The sequence below is a fragment of the Macrobrachium nipponense genome, chromosome 46 (genome assembly GCF_015104395.2).
Source record: "Macrobrachium nipponense isolate FS-2020 chromosome 46, ASM1510439v2, whole genome shotgun sequence".
Classification (NCBI taxonomy): domain Eukaryota; kingdom Metazoa; phylum Arthropoda; class Malacostraca; order Decapoda; family Palaemonidae; genus Macrobrachium; species Macrobrachium nipponense.
This window is the reverse complement of record NC_061106.1, coordinates 40954991-40972490: the sequence shown is the minus strand read 5'-3', so window position 1 is coordinate 40972490 and position 17500 is coordinate 40954991. Positions and strand designations below refer to the sequence as shown.

Sequence of the window (17500 nt, the reverse complement as noted above, 5' to 3'; positions counted from 1 at the left end):
TATAATCATAGTATATATAATATATATATATATATATATATACATATAGATATATATATATATATATATATATGTATATATATATATATATAGATATATATATATAAATGGTTTTTTGCCACGAAGGAAAATTGTTGAAAAGCTATCTCGCTTTTCAATTTTCCTTCGTGGCAAAAACCTTTATTTATATATAGCATCACGTTTTATTATACTTCGTGATCAAGTTATTCATATATTATATATATATATATATATATATATATATAATATATATATAGGTATATATATATATATATATATATATATATATATATATATATTATATACATATACATATATATATGAAGCTCTTGAGATATTGATCTTTTCCAAGGTAGCTCGTGACTAGAGATTTACCTTACTGGAATTCACGAAGCAGAAATCACAGCATTTGAACAAACATTACATTTTTCACATTATCATCGTTACCTTGTAATAGTGAAGGAAATTCTCGATCTCCAAAGACATCCAAGGTCTAATTTTCCCTTTCCAGGAAAGCACGGTTGCATCATTTGCTTTGACCATAAACGCCAAGACGACGTCTCGATATATATATAAACTAGCTGATGGACCCGGCGGTTGCTCGGGATAAAAAAAAGAGGCATGCCGTCCGTGATGGCAACCCCCGCGGGACGGATTCATATATATATATATATATTATATATATATATATATAATATATATATATATATATATATATATATATATATATATTATACTTTACATATGTATATATACACATATGTAATATATACAAATTTTCATCACATATATATTCACAAATATTAAGCCAAAAATATCGTTTGATCTCCATTTATACCTCAGCTATAACTAGGGAATAACGGGAATAATTCCCCTTGTGTTGAAGTTATTCCCGAAGTAAGTTAACTAGGTATTCAAAGATATATGTGGCTTATCCTGTGTGTATATGTGTGTGCATATATATACATGTATGTATGTATGTAAACATATGTATATAATATAATATATATTATATATATATACAGGCATACATATATCTATATATACATATATTTATATATATACGAGTATATACACATACATACGGCATCTATACATACTATATGAATGTCTGGGTACAATATGCGAACTCCATTTCATCGCTATCTGCCCAATATGCAACGATATTGAAGAACGATTGAAAACGCATCCGAATTACTTAAAGGGCCATCATCTGCAATATCTCCGGATATTCTATGCAGCTGGCACGTGAGGAAATAACCAAATTGAAAAGGGAGAGCAAAACCGAAGCTGAAATGAACATAGAGGCTTAGTGACTATACAGTAATAAAAAAAAATGGAGTGAAACTCGATACTCACTCCATCAGGAGAGAATTCCAACTAACGCTAGAAGGACACCGGGCAAAAATGTGGCAAAGATATGAAAGTGACGCCAGAAACAGATATTTCCTCAGTAAAGTTGGGGGTGTGAAACACTTCTTTGAAATATGGAAAAGCCTTTTTGTTACACACTGGTCTATTATCCATCGGAGGGAAATACTTATATATGTGTTCTGATCGGAGTGATGTAGGCGGGAAGATGAAACGGGCGCTGGTATGCAATATGTTGGGTGAATTTTGCACCTGATGACATTGAGGAAAAATACAAAAGGATTTATTCCAGGCATCTTTTTTAAACTTTAAAACTTTCGTAGAGGTTTTTTAATTTTTTTTTTTTAATTTTTTTTTTTTTTTTGGGGGGGGGCGGGCGTTAATGGGAGACTGCCTTAAATATTTCAGTATTTGATTAATATTTTGTTTACAAATGACCCGGGTTTTCTGAACTGACCTCATCTTAATTGGCCTCACATTACGTAGGTTGATTTTCTTTCATATTCTGCTCATGTATTTAATTTTCAAAGAAATTTTCATATCAACAAAACAGAGAGATATTTTTTCTCACGCATTTATTTTTAGAAAAAATTTTCATAGCAATATATATATATATATATATATATATATATATATATATATATATATATATATATATTATGTAACCTTTTCTTTTCTCATTCATCATGCATACTATTCATATCAACATCTCCAAACTTTTGCTTAAGGTGCACTCAGCGTCCAAAATTGCATTGGAGAGAGATAGCTACATTTCACTCACTCTTAACTCCGGCTTCCTTAGAAATGGCAAAAATCTTCCAGATTTTCTGCACATACTCTATTACCTTCCTTTGCTTCTTCCACTGTGTCTGACTCACCTCTTCTTCTGTCCTATCGGCATCCGTCCTATTTCCTCCTGAAATCCAAACGAGCAGCTTTCATTCTTCCACATCCAATACAGATATTCTGTGGCCCATCTTCACGGTTTCCATTTACTCCTACAACCGCACTCTAGCTTTTTATTTTCTCTTCATGCCAACATATTCTTCATAGTTTCTCATCTTGCAAGCATTTTCATACGTGTGCCCGTAGAATATACGATCCTTCCAAACTGTTACATTAATTCGTTGCAATCGTGCCAGAAGATGGCTACACATGACTGAGAAAAAAACCATAGAGTTTGACAGTGTATTTTTCGACGTCCCTTGACCATTCGAAAACCATAATATAATCAATGGAACTGTAAATCGACGCCAGAAGTATAAAGTTCTGAAGTTATTTTTAGTCGTAACCGAGTTACGACACATTTGAAACTAACTTTGTCGATGCAACTATATAATAGCAATTACCTTTCCCGTCGAAATATCAGCAACAAGAGGGAAGAGGTTAAATAATAAATAATTCTATTTTCATTCTGGATAGTCATTATAAAACGATGAAAGTAGCTGTGTATTACAAGTGTGTATTGTTACAGTTGAGGTTTCCTACCAGTTTATTGTCACCCTAAAGACGTCATCCATCATAGCACCAATCCTGCGACCTGTTCTTTTGAAGCTGACGGTAAATATCACCAGCCGATAGCAACAGAAGCTGTCGTAACTGGCTGTGCGTGCTGCTCGACACCCGCCACAGACTAGTACAACGATATCGACTGCGGATATTCACCGTCACCTCTAAAGAAATAAACTGCAGTTCCTTATATTCTATTTACTCTACTTCCAAGTTCTCAAAACCATGGACAGATATTGCCGTTTGATTTACCACCTTGGGAAAACTCCCAAAGAGATGAATAGAGGAGTCCTTATTACAGTTAGCATATTCTCAGAAGTGTTATGGTGTAAATCAGGTCAAAGCAAATGGTTTACGATGATATCTATGAATTTCAAAACTGAGGAATAAAGGCAGTATCTAGTTCCACTCCGGGAAGCCTTTTAGCTATAAATATGCAAAGGTATTCGTAGTATTCGACGGCGGAATTACAGAGCCTCTGTGACACGTGCGTTTGTCCATTTTAATTTCACTGCACGAAAAAGTAAAGAGCCAAAGCAAGCATCATCATCATTATTATTATTATTATTATTATTATTATTTTGGAAGGAGACCCTCTTTCAAACAAGTCTTATTGAAAGATATTGCTGCATCAGCTGCATTCAACTTGTAAATAGTCTTCTCTATTTTTCTAATAATAGCTTTCTCTCTGCTATTACAACTGGCGGGTATTGCGCCGCTATTACTCATCAGGAGGAGTCAATTTCAGGGATAAGTGTTAAAAATTTATTTATTTGTTACAGTAAATGAACAAATAGGTCAAAATATAAGTAATAGTAGTAAACCAACAAAGTTTCTCCTCGGTATCATCCGAGCATGATCACGGCAGTGGATCGGAGCAGACTGTTGGTGCTGTCAAGATCTACTCAATATATAGCGGCAGGTCAGCAGATAGAGAATACTATTTACAAGTTGAATGCAGCTGATGCAGCAATATCTTTCAATAAAAAGATTCTTATTATTATTATTATTATTATTATTATTATTATTATTATTATTCACACCCCGTTTAAGGCGATGATCAGGATGATAATGATAGACATAAAGTAATTGAGAGGATGTTTATGTACTCACAGTAATAATAATAATAATAATAATAATAATAATAATAATAATAATAATATAATAAAGAAGAAGAAGAAGAAGAAGAAGAAAGGAAGAAGAAGAAGGAGAAGAAGAGAAGTAATTGAAAGATGTTATGAACTCACGGTAATAATAATAATAATAATAATTAATAATAATAATAATAATAAGAAGAAGAAGAAGAAGAAGAGAAGAAGACGAACCAACAGTGACATCAAAGACGAAGATGACGATGACGATAAACGAGGAGGAGGAGGAGGAGGAGGGAGGAGGAGGAGGAGGCAGAAGATACACAGGTTAACAAACAGAGCGATAACGACCCCACGTGAGGCAATCGCTTTAATTGCGAGCGCCTGCCTGCCTGCCTGCCTGCTTTGCGCCGTATTTCGCGAATGGTCTTTACCAGGAACAAACGCAAACACAAACGAGACGGATGTGTTTGTGCAGCTCATTTGTGCTGCAGAACATAAACACAAAGGCCAAGCGGAAGGTCTCTCTCTCTCTCTCTCTCTCTCTCTCTTCTCTCTCTCTCTCTCTCTCTCTCACTGTTCCCACGGTTTTCCGTAACGCGAAATGAATGTATTTCGGGATAAGGGGGTGTGTGAATTATAAGTTTTTTTCTTTTTTTTTTTTTGTTAGCGCTATATATGAAAACACAAACGTGAAAGTTTACGTGTATGTGTATGTATATGAATATGAGTTTAAATAATTACATAAATCTAGATGTATATACACATGTAGGCTATATACTCAAACATACATACATACAGGCGCATAATATATATATATATGTATATATATGTGTGTGTGTAATTTGTATTTGATGGGATTTCTTTTATCACTTAAACGTTCCGTAAAATACAGAATACGAAAAATTTTAAAAGCTTGCGCAAAAATCCTTTGAAATGTTTACAAAAGCTGTGCAAGTTTTTCCATACTCTTGTGTAACTAAGGTAATCATGATCAGTAGGCAATGAAATAAAAAAAAATTAAATATATATCATTGTATATTTGACTAATGGCGGCATATGTTTATTTAGGCTTTCACATTTAAGTATCATAAAGATGCATCGTCGTGTACTCGTATGTAACTCAGGTAAACATGGGGGCAAAGATACGAGCTTTTCCAAGACCACTATACGTCGGTAATGGTGACGACTGACAAACTACGTAAGTTCTCAGCGCGAAAGTTCTCCAAAATATCTGATTATGACCCGGCCTCCCTCCCTCCCTCCCGCAGCAGCAGAAGTTGAACACCGCTTCCCCATCTGGATTCCAAGCGAGACGGTATATAAGTATATATATACTGATATAAAAACTTAAGCGTGTCAGCAAAAGTTAGGCTCAAGAAGTTTAGAGCCGGAAGGAAATCCTTATATTCCTCTTCACACTTTTCGCTTTCTTTAAAAAAAAAAAAAAAAAAAAAAAAAAAAAAAAAAAAAAAAAAACTGCGGTAAGACGGCGGCTTCTACTTCAACTGGAAGGTGTCTTTGTTATGTGAGACATCTTCCGCTCGCTCTGTCATTAGTTGCTTCTTTGGCTTGAAAAAGGTTTTATAATATGAAGACTTTCGGGCTCCACCAAAAGTTACGATGTTTCTGCAAGTTTCTGAGGGACGCTTTCATTTTTTTGTGGGGGTGGGGGGGGGGGTGGGGGGGGGGGGGGGGGGGGCGGCCGCCACTGATTTTCAGTACTTAAATCAGATAACCTATATTCCTTGAAGTTATGCAGTTATAATATTTATTCATTTTTTTTAAGAAGACCGGTAACACTGAACTATTTTTGCACTGATTTTCAGTACTTATATAAAATTATCTATATTCCTTCCGAAGTTATGCAGTATCAATAATCTATCTATTTATTTTTAAGATGACAGTAACACGTTCAGTACACCCATAGTATTTCGATCGTTAAAATTGCAGTAGCCGAGTATCGTGACCAGAGAGAAATACCTACTATAGAGTAGCGTTTTTTTTTTTTTTTTTTTTTTTTTTTTTTTGCGTATCTTTTTTTAAGAATATTTTTTAAGAGTTATCTGTTTTTTAAGAATATATATAAATATATATCTAAGAGTGTTTTTTGTTTTTTTAAGAATATCCCTGTTTTTTTTTCTTTTTTTTCCCCCGTAGTTGACAGTAAATATCCGCAGCCGATATCACTAAAAACTTAATAGCGATTGGTCACAGACACAGTAGGTATCGGCTAATCAGAAGCCAGACAGAAGCCTCAGCGCTCTCGGCTGCAAATGTTTATACTGTCAGCTCAATAAATAAATGAATTAATGATTCAGAAAAAGAAAAGAGATCCCGCAATTATTTCCTCCAGTGAATGACAATGGGTCACAACGATGAGTGAACAGCGTATGTACGTTACTCTAAAAAAAGGAAAAAAAAAAAAAAAAAAAAAAAAAAAAAAAAAAAAAAAAAAAAAAAGAAAAAAAAAACGTATTTCCGACAAACAGGATGTAACGAAGAAAAATGGAATGACAGCATTGAAATGAGCCTTACAGAAGTTGAAAAAAATTACAGATGAAACAATCATGGCACAAAAGTGTGCAATAACAACAAAAACAATAATATTAATAAGACTATTTTCTTCTTTTATAAAAGAAAAACAAATATAATAATAATAATAATAATAATAATAATAATAATAATAATAATAATAATAATAATAATAATGGATAAAGAAATCCACATTTATTTATATGTACATACATATATTCCCTTTTCCCGAGAGCTTTCTGTACAGATTTATTTTGTAATATATGTACATATACATAACGGTGGATTTGTTTTTCCATTTCAAGATTCATGCTCCTATGAGTATTTATTATTGTTAATAATAATAATAATAATAATAATAATAATAATAATAATAATAATAATAATATTTTCTCATTTTACAAAACAAAGGCAATAACACTTACTATGTCAAGCTGCTGCGGAGATATAAGAATTCTACATTAACCATGTAGTAAATAAGGTGAAAATTCTTTGCAAAAGGGAGTCATCCCTAACTCTCTCTCTCTCTCTCTCTCTCTCATCTCTCTCTCTCTCTCTCCTCCTCTCTCTCTCTCTCTCTCTGTTCATTTTGAGTCTCAACTATACATTGCTGTGTTGTAAACACACAAGTGCAAACAACGAATATAAAAAAAAATCTAAAACGAAATTGAAACATGAAGGTAAACATGAAGAGAAAGAACAGGTATCCTGTCGCTCAAAAATGATCCAACCCCTTTTCATGGAAGTTCTGCAGATCAAAGACCACGTAGTATATTTTATTAGCAAGCAATAGATGTATCTTCCATTAACAGAATAGAAATGAAAACCCTATGTGACGCTTGTTAAAAAAAATGAATAAAAACCAGGTTTTACTTATATATAAGGGAGGAAATAAAACAGCGGAACGCCTCGTTTTCGGATTTGCTGCGAACTGAATTTGTTTTAGGGGCTTGTTCCCTCCGAAAGGAAAGCTCTCTGTAGCTTAGTTATTTATTTATTTTATTCTTGAATTTTATTTTCGAAAGGAAAGTTCTCTGTAGCTTATTTATTTATTTATTTTTTGTATTTTACTTTATCATTATTTATTCATTTATTTCGTCAGGACGTTTTATCGCTTTCAGACGGAGAGAACGCAAAACTTACCCACCCAGGTTTAGATACCATACGTTTCAACTCAGAGTAAAACTTTACTCCGCTGCTTTGGAAATGCTGTGACTACTATGAAGCTCTCTCTCTCCCCCTCTCTCTCTCTCTCTCTCTCTCTCTCTCTCTCTCTCTCTCTCTCTCTCTCTCTCTCTCCCCTCCCCTCCTTTAACAACAGCGATGGAACTAGAGTTCAAAACAGAGTTAGGGTGCGTAGTGCTTCTCTTTGAAGAAATAATGGGCATCAGCTTTGGCCCAGAGCTCAAATAGCCCGAAGGATTATGCTGATAATGGCGAAGGCATAAGGCCGCTTAATTGTTACATTAGCAATAACATTAGGTTTCTTTGCAAAGTCCCCTTCCGAAACATGTCCGTTACAGGTAATTGTCATTATACATTACATTACTTTATATGAATATATATATAACCTTGCATACGTCTCTCTCTCTCTCTCTCTCTCTCCTCTCTCTCTCTCTCTCTCCATACATACATACATACATACATACATACAGACATACATCACACACACACTACATACACATACATACATACATTATATATATAATATATATATATATATATATATATATATATATGTGTGTGTGTGTGTGTGTAATATATAATATATATATGTGCGTGTGAGTGGGTGTGTATGTGTGTGCAAGCATGCGTTTGTTCAAATTCCAAAATCATTTTGCTCAATACTAAACAATATACAGTATATGGCTCTTGGCTAACTATAAAAGCAAACATAAAAAAACATGAATATATAGTAAATTCTCGACTACTAAAAGGAATCAGATTCCCTAATCTCAAAATAGGAAAAAGAATTAGAACTTCACTTAGATAAAAAAAAAAAAAAAAGTATTTAAAAACACCATGGGCGCACTGGAGGTTTTCTTGAGGCAAGAAGCCACCTGACGCAGTTATAAAACCTTCGTCTGTCTTACCTGTCTATGAACGTTCTCGGTGAAGGTGTCGAGTCTGACCAATCGCAGGGCCGTATTTAAGGGTTCCAGCTGTTGTTCTAGAGCTTCGGAAACCATTTCCTGCATCTGGGCCGCCTTCCTCCTGGAATCCCCTCCGCCGCCTCCTCCTCCTCCTGAGGAAAGGAAGAAGGAAGGAAGGTAGTGTTAATAACAGTGAGGAGAAAGGCAGGGAGTGGGAGTCATATCTCCATTAATATTTTTCCAATATGGTCGCTGAAAAAAGAAATAGGAGCTGGGGTATATTTGAGGGAGCGAGCGAATTATATACACATACACACATATATATAATTTATATAGCTAGATAGATAGATAAATAGATAGATAGATAGATACTCTAACATTGTTATGAACAAATAGGGAAAGCAAACGAAAGAAATATGAATAAATTACAAATTACAAAATATAAACATACAAGCACAATATACACTACTATATTATCATTATCAACGCACGGGCCGCACTTGTTATTCACGATACAGCTGTTGTTATCTTAACCAGAAGTCTGCTTCCCACAAAAGTGGCTGCTGCTGGGAGTATATAACGCCCTTCATTCCCTATTCACTTCATCTACAGAAGGGCCAGCAGAGCAGCAGCATCCTTCCCTCGCGTCTTCCCTTCCCTCGTGCCCTCAAACAGAAAGCAATCCCTGGGGCTTAAAGCTAACCCTTTCTCATCATCCCGGTTCAGGTCCGTGGTCCATAGACCATCACCGCGTTTTTATGGAGTATATATATATATATATATATATATATATATATATCTATATATATATATATATATATATATATATATATATATATATCCCACAAATGAAAAACGGAATTACAGCGAGAATGTGAAGCAGATGGGTGGGAAATGAAACGAAGATATGACGCGGATCGATGGAAATAGGTTTTTATATGGCGTATCAAACACTAAAAGTGCGTAAGTGATCAAGACATCGATCAACATTTACTCACTCGAGACTGTAATTATGCATATAGACTTGAAACGGCCTTTAATAGCATTTATATGTAGGTTACTAAAACACTGAAAGCTGCAGTTTGTATGATAACACTGGGACAATGCGCAGCAATAAACATATATATATATATATATATATTATATATATATATATATATATATATATATATATATATATATATATAATCTAGACTTTGTAGAGATTTGCAGATTTTTCTTCTCATTATTCAGGCGACAGAATCAATAAGAGAAATAAATATCTGTAACAAAACTTTAACCTTCAAGCCAATAGAAAGAACGAGCTAAAAATCGTTTGAATAACAACTCACAACCGAAATAAGCTAAGGATATCAATAAAATGTGAGGATTCACTGATGTTATGAAATTTAGGCTGTCAAGCCAAACACTGACGACCCTTTCGATCACTCAACACAGCGAAAGGTGGAGTCGATGTGGCTGGAGAGCGAAACAGAAAGATCCAAAAATAAGGGAGTTGAGGCACATGGATCTCACATGGATCTGCGGATAAGATTCAAGCGGGAACCGAAAAGAGAATACGAGGAAATGCATAGCGATACCACAGAGCCCTGCCAGTTATTATTGGTACTGAAATAACAAGACAAGTTCCCACAAGACCTTGTCAGCCATCTGAGGCCGTGGAACGACGTCCTTCGACACTTTTCTTTACCCTCCTGTACGTATGAGAAGATCACAGCCAATTTTCAGAACGACAATTTGAACTATTGAAGTTTCTAAGGAAATCTTGAAGTATCAAAGATCGCTTCCTCCCATAAAGGGAAATAAATAATACAAGCAACTTTCCCGTCTACGACAGCAGCGTTCCGTCACTAAATAAACTATCGTCTTTGTATCTTTGTATATCATCTAATTACATTAAGGAAACCTATTTAATTCAAATGTCAAGAAATAATGAATAAGCGAAATGAGAAGGAATAAAATCCTAGTTTTTTTTTATATTCGCGCGAGGAAGCTTTGGGAATTTGTTCCTCATCATTTTTATAAAAATAAAACCATTGTGAATCCAAACAAAGCAGTCTTCCAGAGACTCCGTCCATTGCCCAAACACCGTGATATTCTCTCTCTCTCTCTCTCTCTCTCTCTCTCTCTCTCTCTCTCTCTCTCTCTCTCTCTCTCCTCTGCTGCAGTCAAATCTCTGCATTCACCTTTTAACCTAAAATTGAATTCAGTTCAACCGTAAAAGCCCCACCAAATCTACTTAATTAAAATTCCCTGAATGCACCAATGCACAGTTGTGGAAGTAAGGCTTCAACATTTGTCTAGTTATAATTAAACAGTATAACAAGCATACACACATACAAATGTGTGAGTTTTTGTGTGTGCGTGTATGTTATAAAATACTTGCGTTTAAATATTTGCATATACTGGGGACCGCACTTAACAATAACAATTATTTTCAAACCTCCCATAGGAAAATTTAAAAATTTAGCCTGAATAAAAATGTTTACACTGAACAGGAAACAAAACCACTTTAATATAATACTTTTGTTACTAAACAATTAAGCTGACCCAGTTCACAACAAACACCCAAAGCAACAAAGATTAAATATACGCAATGAATAACAATTCAATCCCTCAGAAACGGAAGTGTGCCTTAGTGTTCTCGAAAGCAAGGGAACTGATATTCCGGAATGCTGGAAGTCCAGGATACAGAGCCTTTAAGCATAAGGTAAGGAATAAAGCAATTGTATTAACACCTGGAAATTCTGTAAGGAAAATTCCTTGGGTTTGACTTCCATTCAAAAGTAGAATATCCCTTTCCTCCTCATTAACTTTTTTTTTTTTTTTTTTTTTTTTGCCAAAATTCCCAATTTATTTCAGTTTTCAATGACGGCCTATGTGTTTCATTTGTCTAAGGAAAACAGGTCCTATTTGCTGCAAAGTGAACCTGTCCACAATATTACCATTATTTCCACACGCTGGGCTGAACTTAAGCATCAAAACCTTCACTTTTGGAAGGGCACATAAAAATCCAAACTTGTTTGAGGGACTTGTGAACAGTCTTTTATACATCCATCCGTCAATTTCTGTCAGCACTTAACGCTTGTACTCAAGCTAATGTCTTGTAATTGACGCCAGATGCTCACATCTCTCTCTATATTCCTTAGTGTTTCTGTTTCCCAGCTGCCATCAGTCCAGTTTCCATGAAGGGTGATTTCAAGTTTTCTGAAGGATTCCTCCACATAAATACTAACAGATAATATTTTTCCCCCTAAGTTCGCAGTTTTTTTTTTTTTTTTATGATGAATGGGTTAGGCTTCATTCTGCTTCCCCAGGTTATTTTCCCCAAGTAGTTTTAGTCTTAATTCTTTTTTGTTGTTGAAGATGGAGGCGCGATTATAATTGTTCTTCCATATCCGCTCGTTTATATGAAAACGAGAGAGAGAGAGAGAGAGAGAGAGAGAGAGAGAGTATATTTTGTTCTTTCGCATCTGCTCACTTGTATGAAACGAACGAGAGAGAGAGAGAGAGAGAGAGAGAGTATACATTCTTCTTTCGTATCCACTCATTTATATAAACGAGAGAGAGAGAGAGAGAGAGAGAGAGAGAGAGATGGAGAGAGAGAGAGAGAGAGAGAGAGAGAGAGAGAGAGCATGCACAACAAACACCTGAATAAAAAAAAGTAATTAGCTAAAGAAAATAACGTTAATTTGCTCCCTGAGGGTATTATACTTTCCTCATCATAAAGAGAATGTGATCCCCTTAAGGACCCAGGGAGCGGGTTGGGGGGGGGGGCGGTCTGGGAAAGGGGGGGTAGGGGAGTATGAGCTGGAGTAAGCCGAGAAAAATTTTCAAATGATCTTTTTTTGAGGGCGATGAACGATAAGTGCGGAATCTCGCTCCAATCCGAACGTCGATGGACTTACTATTTTCTTCGCAAATTAACTCTGAAAAGTTTGGATGCTACCTGGTCCTAAGTTGTAAGGTGCATCATCACCAGTTTTTTCGAAAGCATATTATATGGTTATATATATATATATATATTATATATATATATATATATATATATATATATACTATATATATATATATATATATACATTCTTCAACAATAATAGCGTCTAGGTTGTTTGAGTAGAAGTAATAACCTCTGGCACCTTACAGCCCTGAAGCAAGGGCCCGTGCGGTTGGCATAAGGCCAGCTTGACCTACACACCAACTATAAATTCAAAAACCGCTTTTTTCATCACCAATAAAAAAAATTTCTGATATAATTATATCCATAATTATAAAGATCTTATTACGTCACTGGCAACACCATCATCATTATTGCTGTTTTCACCATCATCATAATCACTATTACTATAGTAGATTCACATCAGCCGTGCATTTGATGTCTAGACCAGTCCCTTACGACGCCCCTGATTGGCTGTTGATAAGCCAATGGGAACTCTCAGTCTCTCTCGAGAGTTCACATAGGCAGGATGTATGTTCAATCTCTCCTGTGGTATACGTCTTTCAAGAGAGGTGGAACATACATCCTGCCTATGTGAACTCTCTCGAGAGACTGAGAGTTTCCAGCCCCGTGAGTGGCTTATCAACAGCCAATCAGGAGCGTCGTAAGGGACTGGCCTAGATGGCAAATGAACGGTTGAAGTGAATCTACTATAAAATAAATACTTCAGCCCAGGAGGAGCACAAAGGCTTTTCCATACACCACAACTGCCTCAGACGATCCCGAGGAGGTGGACATCTTTAATTCAGCGAACGATCTCAGACCACCGTCAGGTAGACATTGTTCGAGGAAAATCATTTTCATCTTAAGTTTCGTTCCCTGGAAGTCTCTTGATAATTGTCGAGTGTGTCTATGTGTCTGTCCTGTATATGTAGCTACATCTCTCTCTCTCTCTTTTTCTCTCTCTCTGTCAGTTACGTTTTTTCCAGCCGTTATCTCAGGATTTTCAGCATCGATGTCCCCCGTTGCTGTGACGATATTTCGAAATCACCTCCTCTCATAACTGTCTGTTCTGTATCTACCTCTTCGATGAAATTTCTCTTCGTATCCTTTGCCTCAGCAGTCTTTTGTTCCGAACCTCTAGAATTTTTATTTATTTATTTATTTTTTTTTTTTGTTTTTTTTTTTGAGGAGCCTATCATCCAGAGGAAAATTGGAAAATTCTGAGAATTTTTCTTACTCGGCGACTCTTCCGCTCAAAGAGGAATTTGAAGGATGCCGAGCTCATATTTTTTTCTTCAAATCAAACATGACTTACGTGTTCTTTAACACAGTGTGTCCTATAGAAACAGATAAAAGCTCCTACGTACACAAACGTCAACGTTTTCCAGTTGGTGCAATCTTGTTCTCCCGGGGTTTATATATAAATGTTTTAAAATAAAAATACGATGTCGAATACGCTTGAACGACCATGGATAAAAATGTGTTGAAGTTCTACATTTTTTTTTTTTTTTTTTTGGGGGGGGGGAGGGGGGGTGAAGAAATGTTCCGAGAAAGGGAAAAGGGTAAGGTGGCTGGGGCAGGGGAGTAAGAGACATACGCTACGAAAGAGGAATAAAAAAAATATGAAGAAAATTATATTCGAGAATACAAATCACTGCCAATTTTCTCTTTACAGACAGTTAATTATATGTATCTGTTGATATATTTGTGATTTTATTTAGTTCCTAAATCTATCACCTTATATATCTATCTATCTATATCTATATCTATTAATATATTACTTATAATATATATATATCTATATATATATATATATATATTTATATATATATATATATATATATATCTATATAATATATATTATATGTGTATGTAAAGTTCTTCTCTTAGATTGATAAAGGACCTTATTAGAGAGAGAGAGAGAGAGAGAGAATCTCGGCTCATAAATAGATTTCTTGAATATGAGACATCACAGTCGAAATTACCCCATTACCGCCACCCTCCCCAAGCAGAACTCCCCCCTGCCTGAACCTTCCCCCATCACAACTATAACCCCACCCCCTACCCCCTGAAACTCTGCACCGACATCCCTACCTCATCCCCCAACCCTTCATCTTATTCCATTCCTGATTCATTTCCAAGAGGAAACAAACTAACATCGCAATTATGAGCCTTAACTCTAACATGTAAGCTTATACGCATTAATCTCGGGAGAATTTCCAGGAACAGAGGATGAGTCCATGCGCGTGCGCAAACGCGTGCGTGCGTGCGTGTTGCTCAACATCCTCAGAGTGGTTCCAGAATACACGAGGGAATTGTTTCAATTCAACCCGCGGAGACCGTTTGCATTAAGGTGAGGTTACTGGAATGGACTCTGGAATTGAATGGGAGGCGAGGTCAGAAAGAAGGAGGGTTGAGGGGGGGAGGAGGAGGCCGCTTTGGTTGACGTACAACATGAGGTTTGTTAGTTTCGGGGACTACGAGTAAATTGTAAAACGAATTCGGGGAGTGAAGGCATTCGTTCAACGAATTCGGGGCAGACGGAATTTGCTGAGCGAATATGGGGAAGGGAAAATTTGCTTTAACGAATCACGGATGGAGGAAGTTTGTGAAAACTAATTTAGTAAAGAGATATTTAAAACAAATCAAATTAGCCAATACCAATTAAGGGGACCAGGAAGCTCATAGGAAATATTTTGGGGGCAAAAGTAAAGCTGTAAGTCGAAAGCTGCAGGGTTAGAGATTCCTGGAACGAATTTGACTGACAAGAAACCGACGAAAATGACTTACTTCTGTTCTCAGAGATTTCGGATATTCCAGGTCCAAGGATACCGAGAGGGTCAAAAGGCACAACACAGGTCTGGAAAAAGTTTTGCATTCATTGAACTGATACAAGAAAATAAGCTTTCTTTAGAGATGAAATGATACCAAATGTCAAATAAAAAATGTAACAAAAAAAAAACAAAAAACTCCCGTTAAAACCTAATTGCTTCACTTATAACTCAAAATTCTCGGATCTGACGCAAAGTCATCATGATCGAACTTCAGACACTTACAGGAATGAGATGAAGCATCAAATTTATGCCACTGGCCAATCGCTGGGACCTATGAGGTCATTCAGCGATGGAAGGGAAATTGAGAATAGAAAGATTTGAAAGGTGTAACAGGAGGAAAACCCCAAAGCAGTTGACGGAGAGGATAAAAAGTTAGATGGAAGAAAGGAGAATATGAAAGGAAGTACAGTAAAAGGAATGAAAGGGGTTGCAGCTAGGGGTCGAAGGGACGATGAAAAGAACTTTTAAGTAGTGTCTACAGTGCACCGCGTGAGGTGAATCAAGACACTCACAGACTTAAATAATATCTTTATAAAATATTCTAAAAACGTGATGCGATAAACGATGACGTGAGATTATTCCACAGCGGAGAATTTTTTTTTTTTCTTTTTACAATATTATTTCTGAGGCTTAAGCTTTCATTTCCTTCTTCGTTGTTAATTTCCGGTTCTTTCTACTCTTAAGTAACTTTCCTTCAGGTAAGATAAACGAAACGACAAAGGTGATGAAACTGTATTCTTTTTTTTTAATTTATTTTCTAATGTTACTTCGCATTCATTATTATTTTGCAAGCATTGAAGCATTTATCTTTTGTAGCATTGTAAGGACGACTTTAGAATCATTTTCACTCATTTACACATTCAAGCATCTGAAGACTTTTGGCCTTTGTCACACATTCGTCCAGGGAAACTTTATAAAAAAAAATACTTTACACAGCTTCTCCTTAACCCGTACAGTCTCCATTATATTTATTTAACATCTTCACAATCAATTAAAACTTCTTAACCCGTATAGTCTCGATTATATTTATTTAACATCTTCACAAACAATTAAAACAATAGAAACAATGTTATGACCGACAACACGAGCTTCGTTTCCTTAAATATCAAGTCTTCTTACTTCCAACAACCGCCACAACCAGGACTCACCATTTTTCGCAAAACATGCTCACTCAAAATTGAAAACGACATACTGCTCCCTTCGAGGGCCACCCCTCATACATCCATCTCTTCCTCTCTCCAAAGAGGCGTAGCTGTTCCTCCGGACACTGCGGCGTACAAATGCTAAGGTTACTTCGTAAATTCCCTTTTTTTTTTTTTTTTTAATCTTTTTATAAACTTTAAAACGCCTTCATCTTAACTCGGAGATGAGAATCATTTGCATTTATGTATCATGTGTATTCTTATTCTTATTACAACTAATAATAAAATAGAAAGACCCTTTTCTCGAGTGTAAGTCTTGACACATTGCTAGGAATTCTCTCAGAATCCTTAGGATTTACAGACACTGCTGCTCTTATCGTCAGAGGGAACGAAACAGGACAGCAGTCCTTGTAAAGCCTCAGGATCTTGAGTGTATTTCTAACAATATATCAAGATTCGCACTCGAGAAGAAATTGGCCTTATTTTATCCTCTTCTTGAAAGACCGGGATTGTCCTTCATAGTCTTTTATTATTATTATTATTATTATTATTATTATTATTACTGTACCGAAGCTCTGATCAAGGTACCTACCTCCTGCATATTTGTATACCGGCCAGTGGTGAGAAATTCTGCCCTCGGACTGGACGACGGCAAGTCTTAAAAATAGTTTGCTTCCAGTAGCTTATGTTACACAAAACGACATATGTCAGTAGCACTGCATTTAATATATTATTATTAGAGTTTCCAGTAATTAATACTCTTATTGTAGATAATCACAATCTTGAATTACTTGAAGTAAATGGCTATTATACTAAATCGACTTTGTTCACCAAAGAATATTCACCGATATTATAATGAGTTTTGATTGTGTTCCAACCATTTTTCTTATTGTTGTGTATTGTTAATGCCGGTGATGACTCTCTTAAAGAAAACGGCAGTTGCCTGCTGTTTACGGAAGAAAAT

General features: G+C 35.7%; 1 protein-coding gene across 1 annotated transcript in view; it reads right to left on the bottom strand.

Moving 5' to 3' along the window:
• The window catches only part of LOC135214951 (fibrinogen C domain-containing protein 1-A-like), a 504902-nt gene that overhangs the window by 89594 nt on the left and 397808 nt on the right, over positions 1–17500 (bottom strand). The window contains exon 2 of the mRNA XM_064249444.1: positions 8621–8772. Within this exon, the coding sequence (XP_064105514.1) occupies positions 8621–8772 (152 nt within the window). The remainder of the gene's footprint in view (positions 1–8620; positions 8773–17500) is intronic.